Source organism: Salmo salar, chromosome 20 (genome assembly GCF_965601325.2).
Source record: "Salmo salar chromosome 20, fSalSal1, whole genome shotgun sequence".
Taxonomy (NCBI): Eukaryota; Metazoa; Chordata; class Actinopteri; order Salmoniformes; family Salmonidae; genus Salmo; species Salmo salar.
The window spans coordinates 75,351,539-75,363,037 of record NC_138310.1 but is presented as its reverse complement, the minus strand read 5'-3'; the positions used below and the strand labels follow the sequence as shown (position 1 = coordinate 75,363,037).

General features: G+C 43.6%; 2 protein-coding genes across 3 annotated transcripts; both read left to right on the top strand.

Moving 5' to 3' along the window:
* Positions 1-2,842: 2,842 nt before the first annotated feature.
* Positions 2,843-4,817, top strand: LOC106581357 (transcription factor HES-1). Of its 2 annotated transcripts, none has more exons than XM_014163363.3 (4): positions 2,843-3,080; positions 3,220-3,315; positions 3,432-3,510; positions 4,078-4,817. In XM_014163363.3, the coding sequence occupies exons 1-4, from the start codon at positions 3,018-3,020 to the stop codon at positions 4,455-4,457; spliced, it is 618 nt and encodes a 205-aa protein (XP_014018838.1). In that variant the 5' UTR covers positions 2,843-3,017; the 3' UTR covers positions 4,458-4,817. The 2 variants fall into 2 exon arrangements, with proteins under 2 accessions (XP_014018838.1, XP_014018837.1); XM_014163362.3 differs by having other exon boundaries at positions 2,858-3,080; positions 4,075-4,817.
* Positions 4,818-8,067: 3,250 nt separating this feature from the next.
* Positions 8,068-9,805, top strand: LOC106581358 (transcription cofactor HES-6). Its single transcript, XM_014163365.3, has 4 exons — positions 8,068-8,336; positions 8,451-8,537; positions 8,690-8,765; positions 8,914-9,805. The coding sequence occupies exons 1-4, from the start codon at positions 8,253-8,255 to the stop codon at positions 9,375-9,377; spliced, it is 711 nt and encodes a 236-aa protein (XP_014018840.1). The 5' UTR covers positions 8,068-8,252; the 3' UTR covers positions 9,378-9,805.
* Positions 9,806-11,499: the final 1,694 nt, after the last annotated feature.

The window sequence follows — 11,499 nt, the reverse complement described above, 5'->3', positions numbered from 1 at the left end:
CCCAACAGGAATGATTGTGTTCGTCATAATTTAGCAGCCAAGACGAGTGGGCCACTGGGCCGCTTAGAGCGTCTGAGCCTGGGAGCTATTGTGGCATTGTCATTCCCACACTAATTCTGATCAAGGGGACGCGGGACCAGATGGTAAGGAAGAGAGGGGGTGAAAGGGCGCAAGCGCCTCTTCACAAGTTGGCCTTTTAATTCGGTCTCTCTGATAGTTTCTCCCCCTTGCTGCCTCAACGATTTTGCCGGATTTATTGATTTTTGGCCGTTCTGTGCCACCCCCCATAACAAGATGGAACTTTCTAGAAGTTCCCATTATAGAGCCTCCACAAAAATGTCACAACTCGAAATTGACACTCCAACAATGAATAGACTAAGTGTAGGTTAGGTTAAGTTATTGGATCAATTAGGTAGACCTATATAAAAAGGTGACCCACTAAAATCGAACTGCCTTGTTAGGCTATATAGTCCTGTGAATGTAGCAAGTTTTTCATTTGGTGAGACGTTGCTGCTCTCTGGAAGAGAACGCATGCTCCGCGACTGCGGGGTCTTTATGTGTGACCCTCTAAAGGACGTTTCCTAGTGATAAGCGACAGGCGGCTGACTGTGGGTCGCGTGGCCAGATGTCCCATTGCGCTTTGTATGGTTATTATCCTCCCCAAAAGTCGCCCAAGTTTTCTGGAGTTTCAAAAGAAACCCCACCACTCACTGTATTCATCAGCCACAGCCTCTTCAGAAGGCCACCCATTGTGACTATATAGGCATGTAGATTTGATTTGTGGTTTGGAAAATGGACTCAAATCCGTACACTCATTCCAAGCTTCGCTGATGCACACTTGTCATTGCCAACTACCGAAGGTTAGTTAATTATTAAGGCTTTGAGTATCACACTCCTTTTAGCCTACAGTAATCCTTCCAATAAAAAACAACAATATAATCCAAAGCCTATGCAAAAATGAGTTAACCTGTTTGGACATCTCTTGTATTGTTAATAGGCTACCATTCAGGGTTTGGGTCAATTCGAATTGATGGCAGTCATTCAGGCAATTGGAAGTAAACTGAAATTCCAATTCAATTATTGAAATTGTCTTATTTATTTTCAATGGCTTCTTAATAAACTGGAAAGTAGAAGCTATTCATTTTCCAACGTTTTTAAATTGTTGTATTATAAATTCAAATTACTTATTGAATTGACTGCCTTCAATTCGAATTGACCACATTAGGCTACACTGTTTCATGTTTGCAAATTCAACAAGTGTTATACTAATACATGTTGCATTCACAAATAAACCCATATGTTAGTCTCATGCATAACAATGTGATATCAATATGTATTGCATGAATAACCAATAAAAGTGGTCAAGGACCACACATAGGCTATTGCTCATACTGACGCTTTATTGTGATGATCACGCACCTGCCCAAAAACTAGGGGTCAGGGCGCACCAGCCTTAACTTCCCATTAGTCACCTGCTCCGGGGCTCACTGAGAGAGAGCCTTCTCCCGGGCTGGACCGTCCACTTCTCCCTCCACAGGGTTATTACTCTCTTCATGGTGATTAGATTCGGCTGAATACCGCCCATTGTTCGGCGGAGTTTCCCACGTTCGAGCATTCGCCTGACAGTCGCGTGGCTCAAGTCAAACACAGAGCCCCCGCCATGAATCCCTTACGCCAAGGGCCAGCGCGCGGGTGTGACATCTGTCTGCGTGGTCACTCTGACATCTGCTCTCCCTGACTCAGTGCGTTAGAAAAAGTTGACAATATATGTTTAGGTTACAGTTTTAAAACGCTTCCTCTGTCTGGCTTAGGCTAACAAAAGTTGTACACAAAAAAGAAGTATATTGATTAATAATAAGCCATGATCAATATCCGAAACGATATTGAAGTAATTTGTCCTTGTCGATATTAGACAACCCAAAGAGCATTGGAATTCATGTGGAATTCGGAAACTACCCCACCCATATCCCCCAAAACCATTAGGTGAAGGGATTTCATTTTATTTCAACGAAATTCAGAACATAAAACAACACTTGCTATCGATGTATTGAATTTTAATCAATTAATTCGAATGAAACCTGACCACCTGTTGAAAATTCGTTGAGTAGTCTAGACCTACTGAATTGCTAAACCAGTGCAGAGTTGAACATAGTTTGAAATAAGCTTCTTTAACTTTGAGTGTAATTGCCAAATAGGTTTTCCAGTCATGAGCATACAGTATATATCCCTTGCCATTGCGCGAACATAATTTAGGCTATATCTCAGTAAAAACATATAGGCTACATTCAATTTAAAATATTAACACTTTTCGTTATACTGTAGGCTTGTGGCTTAAATTCTCAGAGCAATTAGTTTAGTCCTACTCTTCACTCAGGGTTGAATCACCAGTTTTTCAGCATCAACACTTCCCTGAGCACTTGTTAGTATCGACAACGATCCAGACTGAGAACAATGACCACAGGGCCACTAGGCGTTGTGGGTATATTTTCCGTGTGAAACTTCAGGGGATAGGTTTCGCCTTTTCTCGGGTAGGCCTAATGCTTTCCCAGTTCATTGGCATGAATGGCCGAGGGGGTCCCTGGTGTAACCACGGTAATTACACACTCTTGTTCGGCCCTGGGAATGACAATCCTGAGGGGACCCGTGCGCTTTGCTTCACGAGAGAGAGAGAGAGAGAGAGAGAGAGAGAGAGAGAGAGAGAGAGAGAGAGAGGAGATAGAGGGGGGAGCGGAGGGGGGGTGCATGGTTTCAGGCTGGACATCTGTCGCTTGTGGTTTTTTTTGCAGAGCTGGTACCTCGGCTATAGAAAAGAGGCAATGACCTGTCATCCCTGACTGATGGGAGCGACACCGTGTGTGGGAAAATACCTCAGCCAAAGAGCTCGAGCATTCACATGCTAATTCTTCCCTATAAATAAGAGGGGTGCGCCGCGCGGAGGGCCTTACAGACAGATCCTAGACTCAGCCGGGAGAGGAGAGCTATACTCTATATTCAACTATACCGAGCGTAAAGGAGAGATGACAACCAGCGCCATGGCGCACAACGTGGGGAGACACTCGAGTGCCAAGGAGGAGAGAAAGGTATTGCCTTTGTCCCCGTCGATAGATAAACTTAAACATCAACATGTGTCTTTCTTCGGAGATGCTCACGCTTAGTGATTATCTGGTCCAGTTTGTGTCTGTATCTGGTCGCCATTAACCCATCGCTTTCCATCTCTAGTTGCGCAAGCCGCTCATTGAGAGGAAAAGACGGGAGAGGATTAATAACTGCTTGGATCAGCTGAAAGAAACGGTCGTCGGGGCGTTCAGTCTTGACGTGAGTAGGCATATATACACACTGTATTTTAATTGTTATAAATGCTCAATTATATGGAGTGTGAAAAACGCTATGTAAGTTATTTCTTGACACTAACTTTCCATTTTCCCCAACAGCAATCGAAACTTGAAAAGGCGGACATTCTAGAGATGACAGTGAAACACCTACAGAATGTTCAGACACATAAATTCAGTGGTAAGTGTCCAATAAAGTGACTTGACGGAAGAAACATACAAGTGAGTTTTCAAAGTTGTGCCTGCATGCAATACTCTATGTAAGCAGTTGGGGGCCTAGTCGGCACGTTAGAAAGTAGTTACGGAGACTGGTGGGAGTATTTTCATCAGTGATTGAATAACAGTCCTATGTTGCCTAATAAGAATAATACTTTTTGAGTATTAGTACTCATAGTTGTATGATTTAATTGGGGTTTTCTCCATATTTTCTCTTGGTCTCAACATAAAACAATTGATTAGTCAAGTGTTTCTTAATCCTGGTCATGGGGACCCAAAGGGGTGCACATCCCCAGCACTACACACATGATTCCACTAATCAACTCATCATTTAAACATTTGATTAGTGGAATCAGGTGTGTAGTGTTAAGTCAAAAACAAAAATGTGCTCCCCTTTCAGGATTAAGAAATGCATTATGCATTATACAAATGTATTTTGGTGAATAGGCCAGTCTGGGTGCAATACATCCTGCCACCAACAGATGACGCTATGACCCATGTTTGAGCCAGTATCTCCTCCCCTCCACAGCAGACCCCACCTTAGGCCTGGAAGCACAGCAGAAGTACAGCACAGGCTACATTCAGTGCATGCACGAGGTCCACAACATGCTGCTCAGCTGCGAGTGGATGGACAAAACATTGGGCTCCCGCCTGCTCAACCATCTGCTCAAATCCCTGCCCCGCTCCAGTGAAGAGCACCCCTCGCAGGCCAACCCCAACCTCAGGCCTGACACCCCTCCACCCAGCCAGGGGCCAGGAGCCCCAACTACACCCCTCAGAGGGGACCCCAGGTCTGGGAGGCAGGGCCAGATGGAGGGGCCACTGTGCCATGTGGTGGGGCCCCAGGACAAGCCCCTGCTCCTGCCCGGGAGCCCCCACCTGGGCATGCTGGAGATGTGGAGGCCATGGTAAACTATACCGGCCCTCTGGGTGTGTGCTGGATCCCTATGTTAGACCCTCCTCTGTTATGTATCTTATAGATATGCTACTCAGAAGACATTGTGTTGGATTGTGGGGCGGTTGTGTTCCTGATCTCGGTGTGGTATATTAACAGACCTTTCAGTACTTCCTCTCCGAAGTCTACTTTCCGTAGCCTGCATTGTAGAAGGCTCTTATTAATCTTTTTCTTGTATTTATTGTATTAACATCTTTATTTATTGAATAATAAGAAAACATTTAGCTTCATAGCTCTAGTCACAAATAGCTTTTGTACTGCTCCCTTCTTTGTTGTATATTATTAACCAATATTAATAAAAATGTGTATGGAATTTCCGTAGATGTTATCAATTTTCTTTGTACACACCTGTGCTTGCGCACACACACAAAAACACAGACACTTTCTCTCTCTCTCTCTTATATAGAAATATGTTTTGATCCTATCAACATGAGATAAACCCATGTTAAAAGATATGAATGATGCTGAGGCCTACAGCTACTACAATATTATTGTGCATTTATAAACAATTCAAAACGGTCATTTTATTTCATATTATACTCTTGCTTGCAATGTGAATGAATATAAGCAAATGGTTTCAGTAATATTAAAGAAATTACCTAGTCCAGTAGGACAGAACTGCCAAAATAAAGGAAACCCTTGAGTAAAATGAGGGATACAAAGTATATTGAAAGCAGGTGCTTCTTCACAGGTGTGGTTCCTGAGTTAATTACGCAATTAACATCCCTTCATGCTTAGGGTCATGTATAAAAATATCCAGTTGCCTATTATTTTGGCTACCATGGCTAGAAGAGATCTCAGTGACTTTGAAGAAGGGGTCCCAAAGGAGCATAGCAGGTTTAAGGTGTGTGTGTCAGTCACCAGAGCTCAACCCAATTGAACACTTATGGGAGATTCTGGACCAGCACCCTAGACAGTGTTTTCCACCACCATCAACAAAACACAAAATTACAGAATTGATCATTGAATAATGGTGTTGCATCCCTCCAATAGAGTTCCAAACACTTTTATAATCTATGTCAAGTCACATTGAATCTGTTCTGGCGGCTCGTGTTGGCCCAACGCCCTTATAAGACACCATGTTGGTGTTTCCTTTATTTTGGCAGTTACCTGTATGTGACGAGGAAATTAGGTCGGTGGTTTCTAGCCTGTGTTTACACTTGCAGCCCAATTTCGAACTTTTTTCCACTAATTGCTCTTCTGAACAATCACGTCAGATCTTTTTCAGAGGTGATCTGATTGGTCAGAAGACCAATTAGTGAAAAAGATCAGAATTGGCTGTGGTTAGATGACAGGCGATATGACCTTGGTTGATCGCTGGCAATATTTGTGTACAGCCGACTGGACTTGACGTAGAAGGAAACACGTTTATAATTATTTTCAAGTACAGTATAGGCAAACCATTACTTGTTTACAATTAAAAACATGTTTTTATAAATGTAACCTTTATTTAACTAGACAAGTCAGTTAAGAACAAATTATTATTTATATTGACGGAATACCCCGACCAAACCTGGACGAAGCGGTGCCAATTGTGCACCGCCCTATGGGACTCCCAATCACGGCCGGATGTGATGCAGCCTGGATTCGAACCAGGTACTGCAGTGACGCCTCTTGCAGTGAGATACAGTGCCTTAGACCGCTGCGCCACTCATTCAATTGTGAATTTTAAAAAATCCAGAAAAATGAACCTTATCCACAGGCATTTTTTAAAATTTATTATTGAATTCGAAAATTGAAAACGTTGCTGTAGTAAATGGTCCCTCTCCTCCTGACTATAAACCCATAATAATTGGCCACAGAGCTAATGAAGCCGCCGGGTGGTGGCAGAGAAGGGAGGGAAGAGAGAAGATGGAGAGGGGCGCCCGGTCCCTCTGCGGGTTCTCGAACAAAAGCGGGCCGAGACAGCTGCTCTCTCCCCAGTCCAGACCATTAAGAGGAGATCTGGAGCGGAGCGTGGGGTGGCGAGGTGCCAAACCCCTCCACTTCAAAGCCTTTGGACACGGCCTTCATTTAGGTTGTAGATATTTTACTGATGCTTAATTGCTGTAGCGAAAATCTTGTGCATAAAACTCACTCGTAATGGTATCATGTTGTTTACCTGGAGAATTTAGTGACATGACACATTTTGGTGCCGGTTTAGATAGACACAAATGCGCTATTGTGTATTGGGAATTTGCATGACAATGCGCTGTATACATACACAATGCATGCAACGAGACCAGAAGGTTGAACACTTCTATCAGACGTAAACAAATAGACAATTGTGCATAAAAGAATAGTGCACACACCCACAACGAAATTGGGCTAATGGATATAAGTCCATTTCTAGACATAACATGTAAAACAGCCTAATTCTCATCTTTTTACACTCGTACGTCTTTTGGCCAACCAGATCAGCTCTTTTGCCAATAATGGTGCAACAGATGTGAATTGGGCTGCCTCTGTAAACTCAACTATAATAACCCAAATGTTCTTGAACATAATTCTGTAGTTATTTTGTTAACTGTAAGGGATGCGCAAATACAAACGCATGACTTCTAACATGCTTCTAAAGATAAACATTTAAAACTAGGGTGTATTTACTAGTTTTTTTGTACTTATTTCTTCTGTGCGTTTTAAGGGAATGCGGCATCTGAGAGTGCAGTTGCACCCAAACCAGAAGTCACCAAAGAAGTGAGAGAACAAATGAGGGGCAGGCTAACACCTGTCGCTTTCTTTGGGGAAGGGCCTTTAATTCCCAGTCTGATTCAGTTTAGGCCAAGGGGCCTCCGCCAGCAGCTGCCAACTGAAGGCATCGCGTTACATCGGAGAACCCGCACTGGGGAAATCTTCAGAGCCTTGCACAGGGACATACGAAAAATTGTACTGGGTAGGGCAAGAAAATAAAGAGAGAAAAATGACCGAGTCTTGAGATAATCAACAGATTGTCAGGATGTGTAATGAAAAATATATTGCAAATACTCCACGTCCAAAGCTATGTGCCACTAAAATGTCATTATTTATTTTTTTGACACATCTGCGTAATATCTCTGTGTTATGCCATAAATAGTCCTATTGGCCTACCTGGTGAAATACATTGGACACATTGGAGCTTTGATGACCCACTGAATGGGTATATCATTTGTGACAGCAGCCTACGCCCCATCCTATTTCCTTTCACAGAATGTAGCCTATACTGTGCAGTTATGGAGGACACAAACAGATGACAAGATGGAAGATGCCAATAGCTGTCTAATAAACATGTTATAAGTTACATACTTTGTTATTACCATGCAATGCACATGTAGGCTACTTTTTTTTCCAAAATGGTCATTATTTCTTAAACAGTAGCCTAAGTGAATAGCCTACGGTTGATCAACAACAACAAAAAACACTGTCGCCGGATACGCAACCCAAAAGATGACTTGTGACCACTACTGATTCTCACCGCGCAGAAAGGGCTGGCCGAAGACAAAGGAGAGGGCTCTGATTGGCTCTCGCGGTGTGTGCTCTGTTGTCCCATGGCTAGTGCAGACAAACCACACATTCATATGCAAATGAGTCCTTATAAATACCTACAACAGCTCTATAGTGCCAGCAGTACGTCTCGCGAAGATTGTACAATAATCACAGGGCGTCTCGCCTGTCGTGTATAGATTTTCTCTGACCGGTTCCGTTTGCCAGCTGCTCTCTTTCACGGATCGGGAAAATAACAGTGGAATACAAACTGGGATCTCAGACTGACTGCACGGCTCGGGATCAAAACCAACATGGCCCCCTCGGCTCTGCACATCAAGAACGGATTTGGCATGGATGAGGATGACTACTACGGGATTAATAAAGGGGATAGAAAGGTAAGGGGCATCTGTGGTTGTGTCGCTGATCCCATTCTATATAGTAGCCTACCCTAGTAATACAGTTATTACATTGGTACAACGTACTAAATGGCCTATGTGTCATTGTTACAGGCGAGAAAACCTTTGGTGGAGAAGAAGAGGCGTGCTCGTATCAATGAGAGTTTGCAGGAGCTCCGGACCTTGCTCGCTGACACCGACGTGAGTTTGGCGCACCTACCCCGCAATAGACTCACCTGGCGCGGCTGCGCTTATTGGCTTGAGCGTAGCCTCTGCAATAATACCTACCGGTCATACTACAATAGATGCGAATTAAATCTAATATTTTTCACTTCGTCTCCCCTCGGTTTCAGTCAAAGGTGGAGAATGCAGAGGTTCTGGAGATGACGGTGAAAAAAGTGGAGCACATTCTCAAGGATCGTCCCCAAGGTAAGCAGTGAGCAATGGTACAGCCTATTGACACTTTCCTCCACTCATCGAAGTGCATTTAGGCCCATATCAGGTGCGGCTTAACATTTAACGCCCACTGTGGGAGTGCAATTGAATCTAAGTAGGCCTAATTTAATTTCTTCCTCAGAGACTGACATCATGAACCGGGAGGCCAGCGAGAGATTTGCAGCAGGCTACATCCAGTGCATGCATGAGGTCCATATGTTTGTGTCCAACTGTCCCGGGATAGACGCGACGGTGGCGGCCGAGCTACTGAACCACCTGCTGGAGTGTATGCCCTTGAACGAGGACCACTTCCAGGACATGGTTATGGATATAATATCGGACACTTCCAGCAACAACGGCAGCACTTGGCCAGCCGGCGAGGCAGTGAGCGTGGCCCTAGCCTCACCCGGATGCAGAAGTATAGCCAGCGGCTCTTCCTCGGCCCTCTCTCCCGCCGACTCCAACACCTCCAGTGAGGACCTGTGCTCTGACCTGTACGAGACAGACAGCGAGCACAACCAGCGCGCTACCGACGCACTGGAGAACCAAGAAGCCCAGAACATCCCCACTATCACCTACTCCAAATCCATGTGGAGGCCCTGGTAGTGGCCCGTACTGGTCAACTGTCTGCCTTTGGGATTTAATAGAATAGTTTGGAGTCTACCTGACCCCAGGCTGTGATATCGTCTGTTACCTGGAAAGCGCATGTCGCCGGAAATTCACTTCCTGCTATTGCGCAATTGAGAACTGCTCATATTTGTTTTTGTAAATATCTCATTATGTATAGAGGATTTGCATAATAAAAAGCTCTTTTAGAGACCGAAATACTTCGGCAATGCCTTAAATAGGCTATAAATCTTTTTTTCCAGTGAAGAAAAAAGGCCCTTGGGCGTGTAGCCTATAGTTTATTCGCCATTTAACCTTGAAGAGAAACGCTTATATTTCACCCCAACCACTTGACGCTGTAACAATGTGTAGAATGTTTTGTCCTAAAAACTGTCAATGTGATTAATAAAATAATTTAATGAAAATGACTCTTCATGTATAACTTGTGCTTGTTTTTGTTTACACCATCTTACAGAACGACTCAAAGTAAACCAGTTAAAAGGCATTTCAGGCTAGAATGACTTGACGTCTGTTAGCATAACATTTTAAACGATTGGCAGAGTACCTAATATCACATGGCAATTGAATCGCCCAATTGACAAACATTAAAGAAATTAAGAGGAAGTGCAGCCTGAAACATAAACTTACAACACTTACAGGCCTCTTGCTAGTCAGGTTATTATCCAATTGCTAAAAACGCATTGAAACAAAATGATAAGCCTATGAAAAGAGGCCAGTGCCACACCAATAATCAAAATCCTGTGTTTGAGGCATTTTATTCATTCATTCATTCATTCATTCTCATTCATTCATTCATTCATTCATTCATTCATTCATTCATTCTTTTTTAAAGCACCTGGAAACAGTCCATAAAGAATGCAGAAGTCAATCTTGAAAGATACATTTGTGATAGGCCTGTAATTTATAACATGCAATAAAACATGATCGAGCGATTCCATTATCATCTCATTTCAGTCGAATAAATTATAGGTCTGTGTCGCGTCCAGTTCAGCCACGTTCAATTTCTAAATCTCTCCCCCACAGGCGTCCTCTCCTAGAGTACAAAGACGCGCTTCGCGTCCTGTCCGCACATGAAAGGTTCCGCTAGTGCAGTGGAAAGCAACGCCAATACCTGGCTAAAGTCGCACCTCTGACGTCCCTGCCACACCAAGTGTCACTGGTAACACGTCAGGTACAATGGTTTCCATATTCCACAGAGCAACGTTAGATCCTGTCCACGGTCGTATAAAACGGCACCACCACTACAGTTACTTGACATCATTTTAAAAAGGCACATTGCTGTACGATTCTAATCACCATAAACACAAATCTTGACTTGAAATAACGTGTGCCTAAAGTAGCCTACAAAGTGCTGCGCGCTTCCATTTCCAATGTCTCCTATTGAATATTAACCGTAATAATTGCCGTAATAATTGCTCGCAGCTTTCCAAAGCCATTAGCCTACTTGGCCCTTTGACCGTGAAACCGCAATTGGGTTACCTGCATAGAGACTACCGATACGAACATGACAGGCCTGACTATAGGCTAGATAGCCTAGTCTATCATGCATAGCTCAACGTGGAATATGAACACAAGTTCAACATCCTTTGCTCATCGATTTGCTTAGACAGACAAGTTTCAATCACAAGTACAATAAACCGACTGTGCACTAATGAGTGCCACCAATAAAGAAGACACAAGCACTGGAAAAACCATTGATGGGTGGCTGGGTGATTTTGCAACAACGGGCACTTTTGGCATTTCTTAAATAAAATAAATACGTTTACTGAAAAATACATTCATTACGGATGTTAATTGTTATTCAAATCCACATTAATAGATTTACAGACTGTTGTCAGCTTTTGATGAAGGAATGGCTGACAAGTCGGATTAGCGTTGAGCAGCCGCAGGGGGCTTGAAGATGTTCACACCTGTGCCACGACTTTGACGAGGTGTGAACAGCGGGCATGGAAGCAGAGGAGGACACACTGATCAAAGCTTTGGATCGGCAGGCTACCACTTGACAGAATGGCGACAAAGTCGGGGAGTTGAAAGATACTGACACAGACACAGTAGCCTATATCTTTGGTTCGTCTTTGCACCTGTCAAAGGACATTTTTAA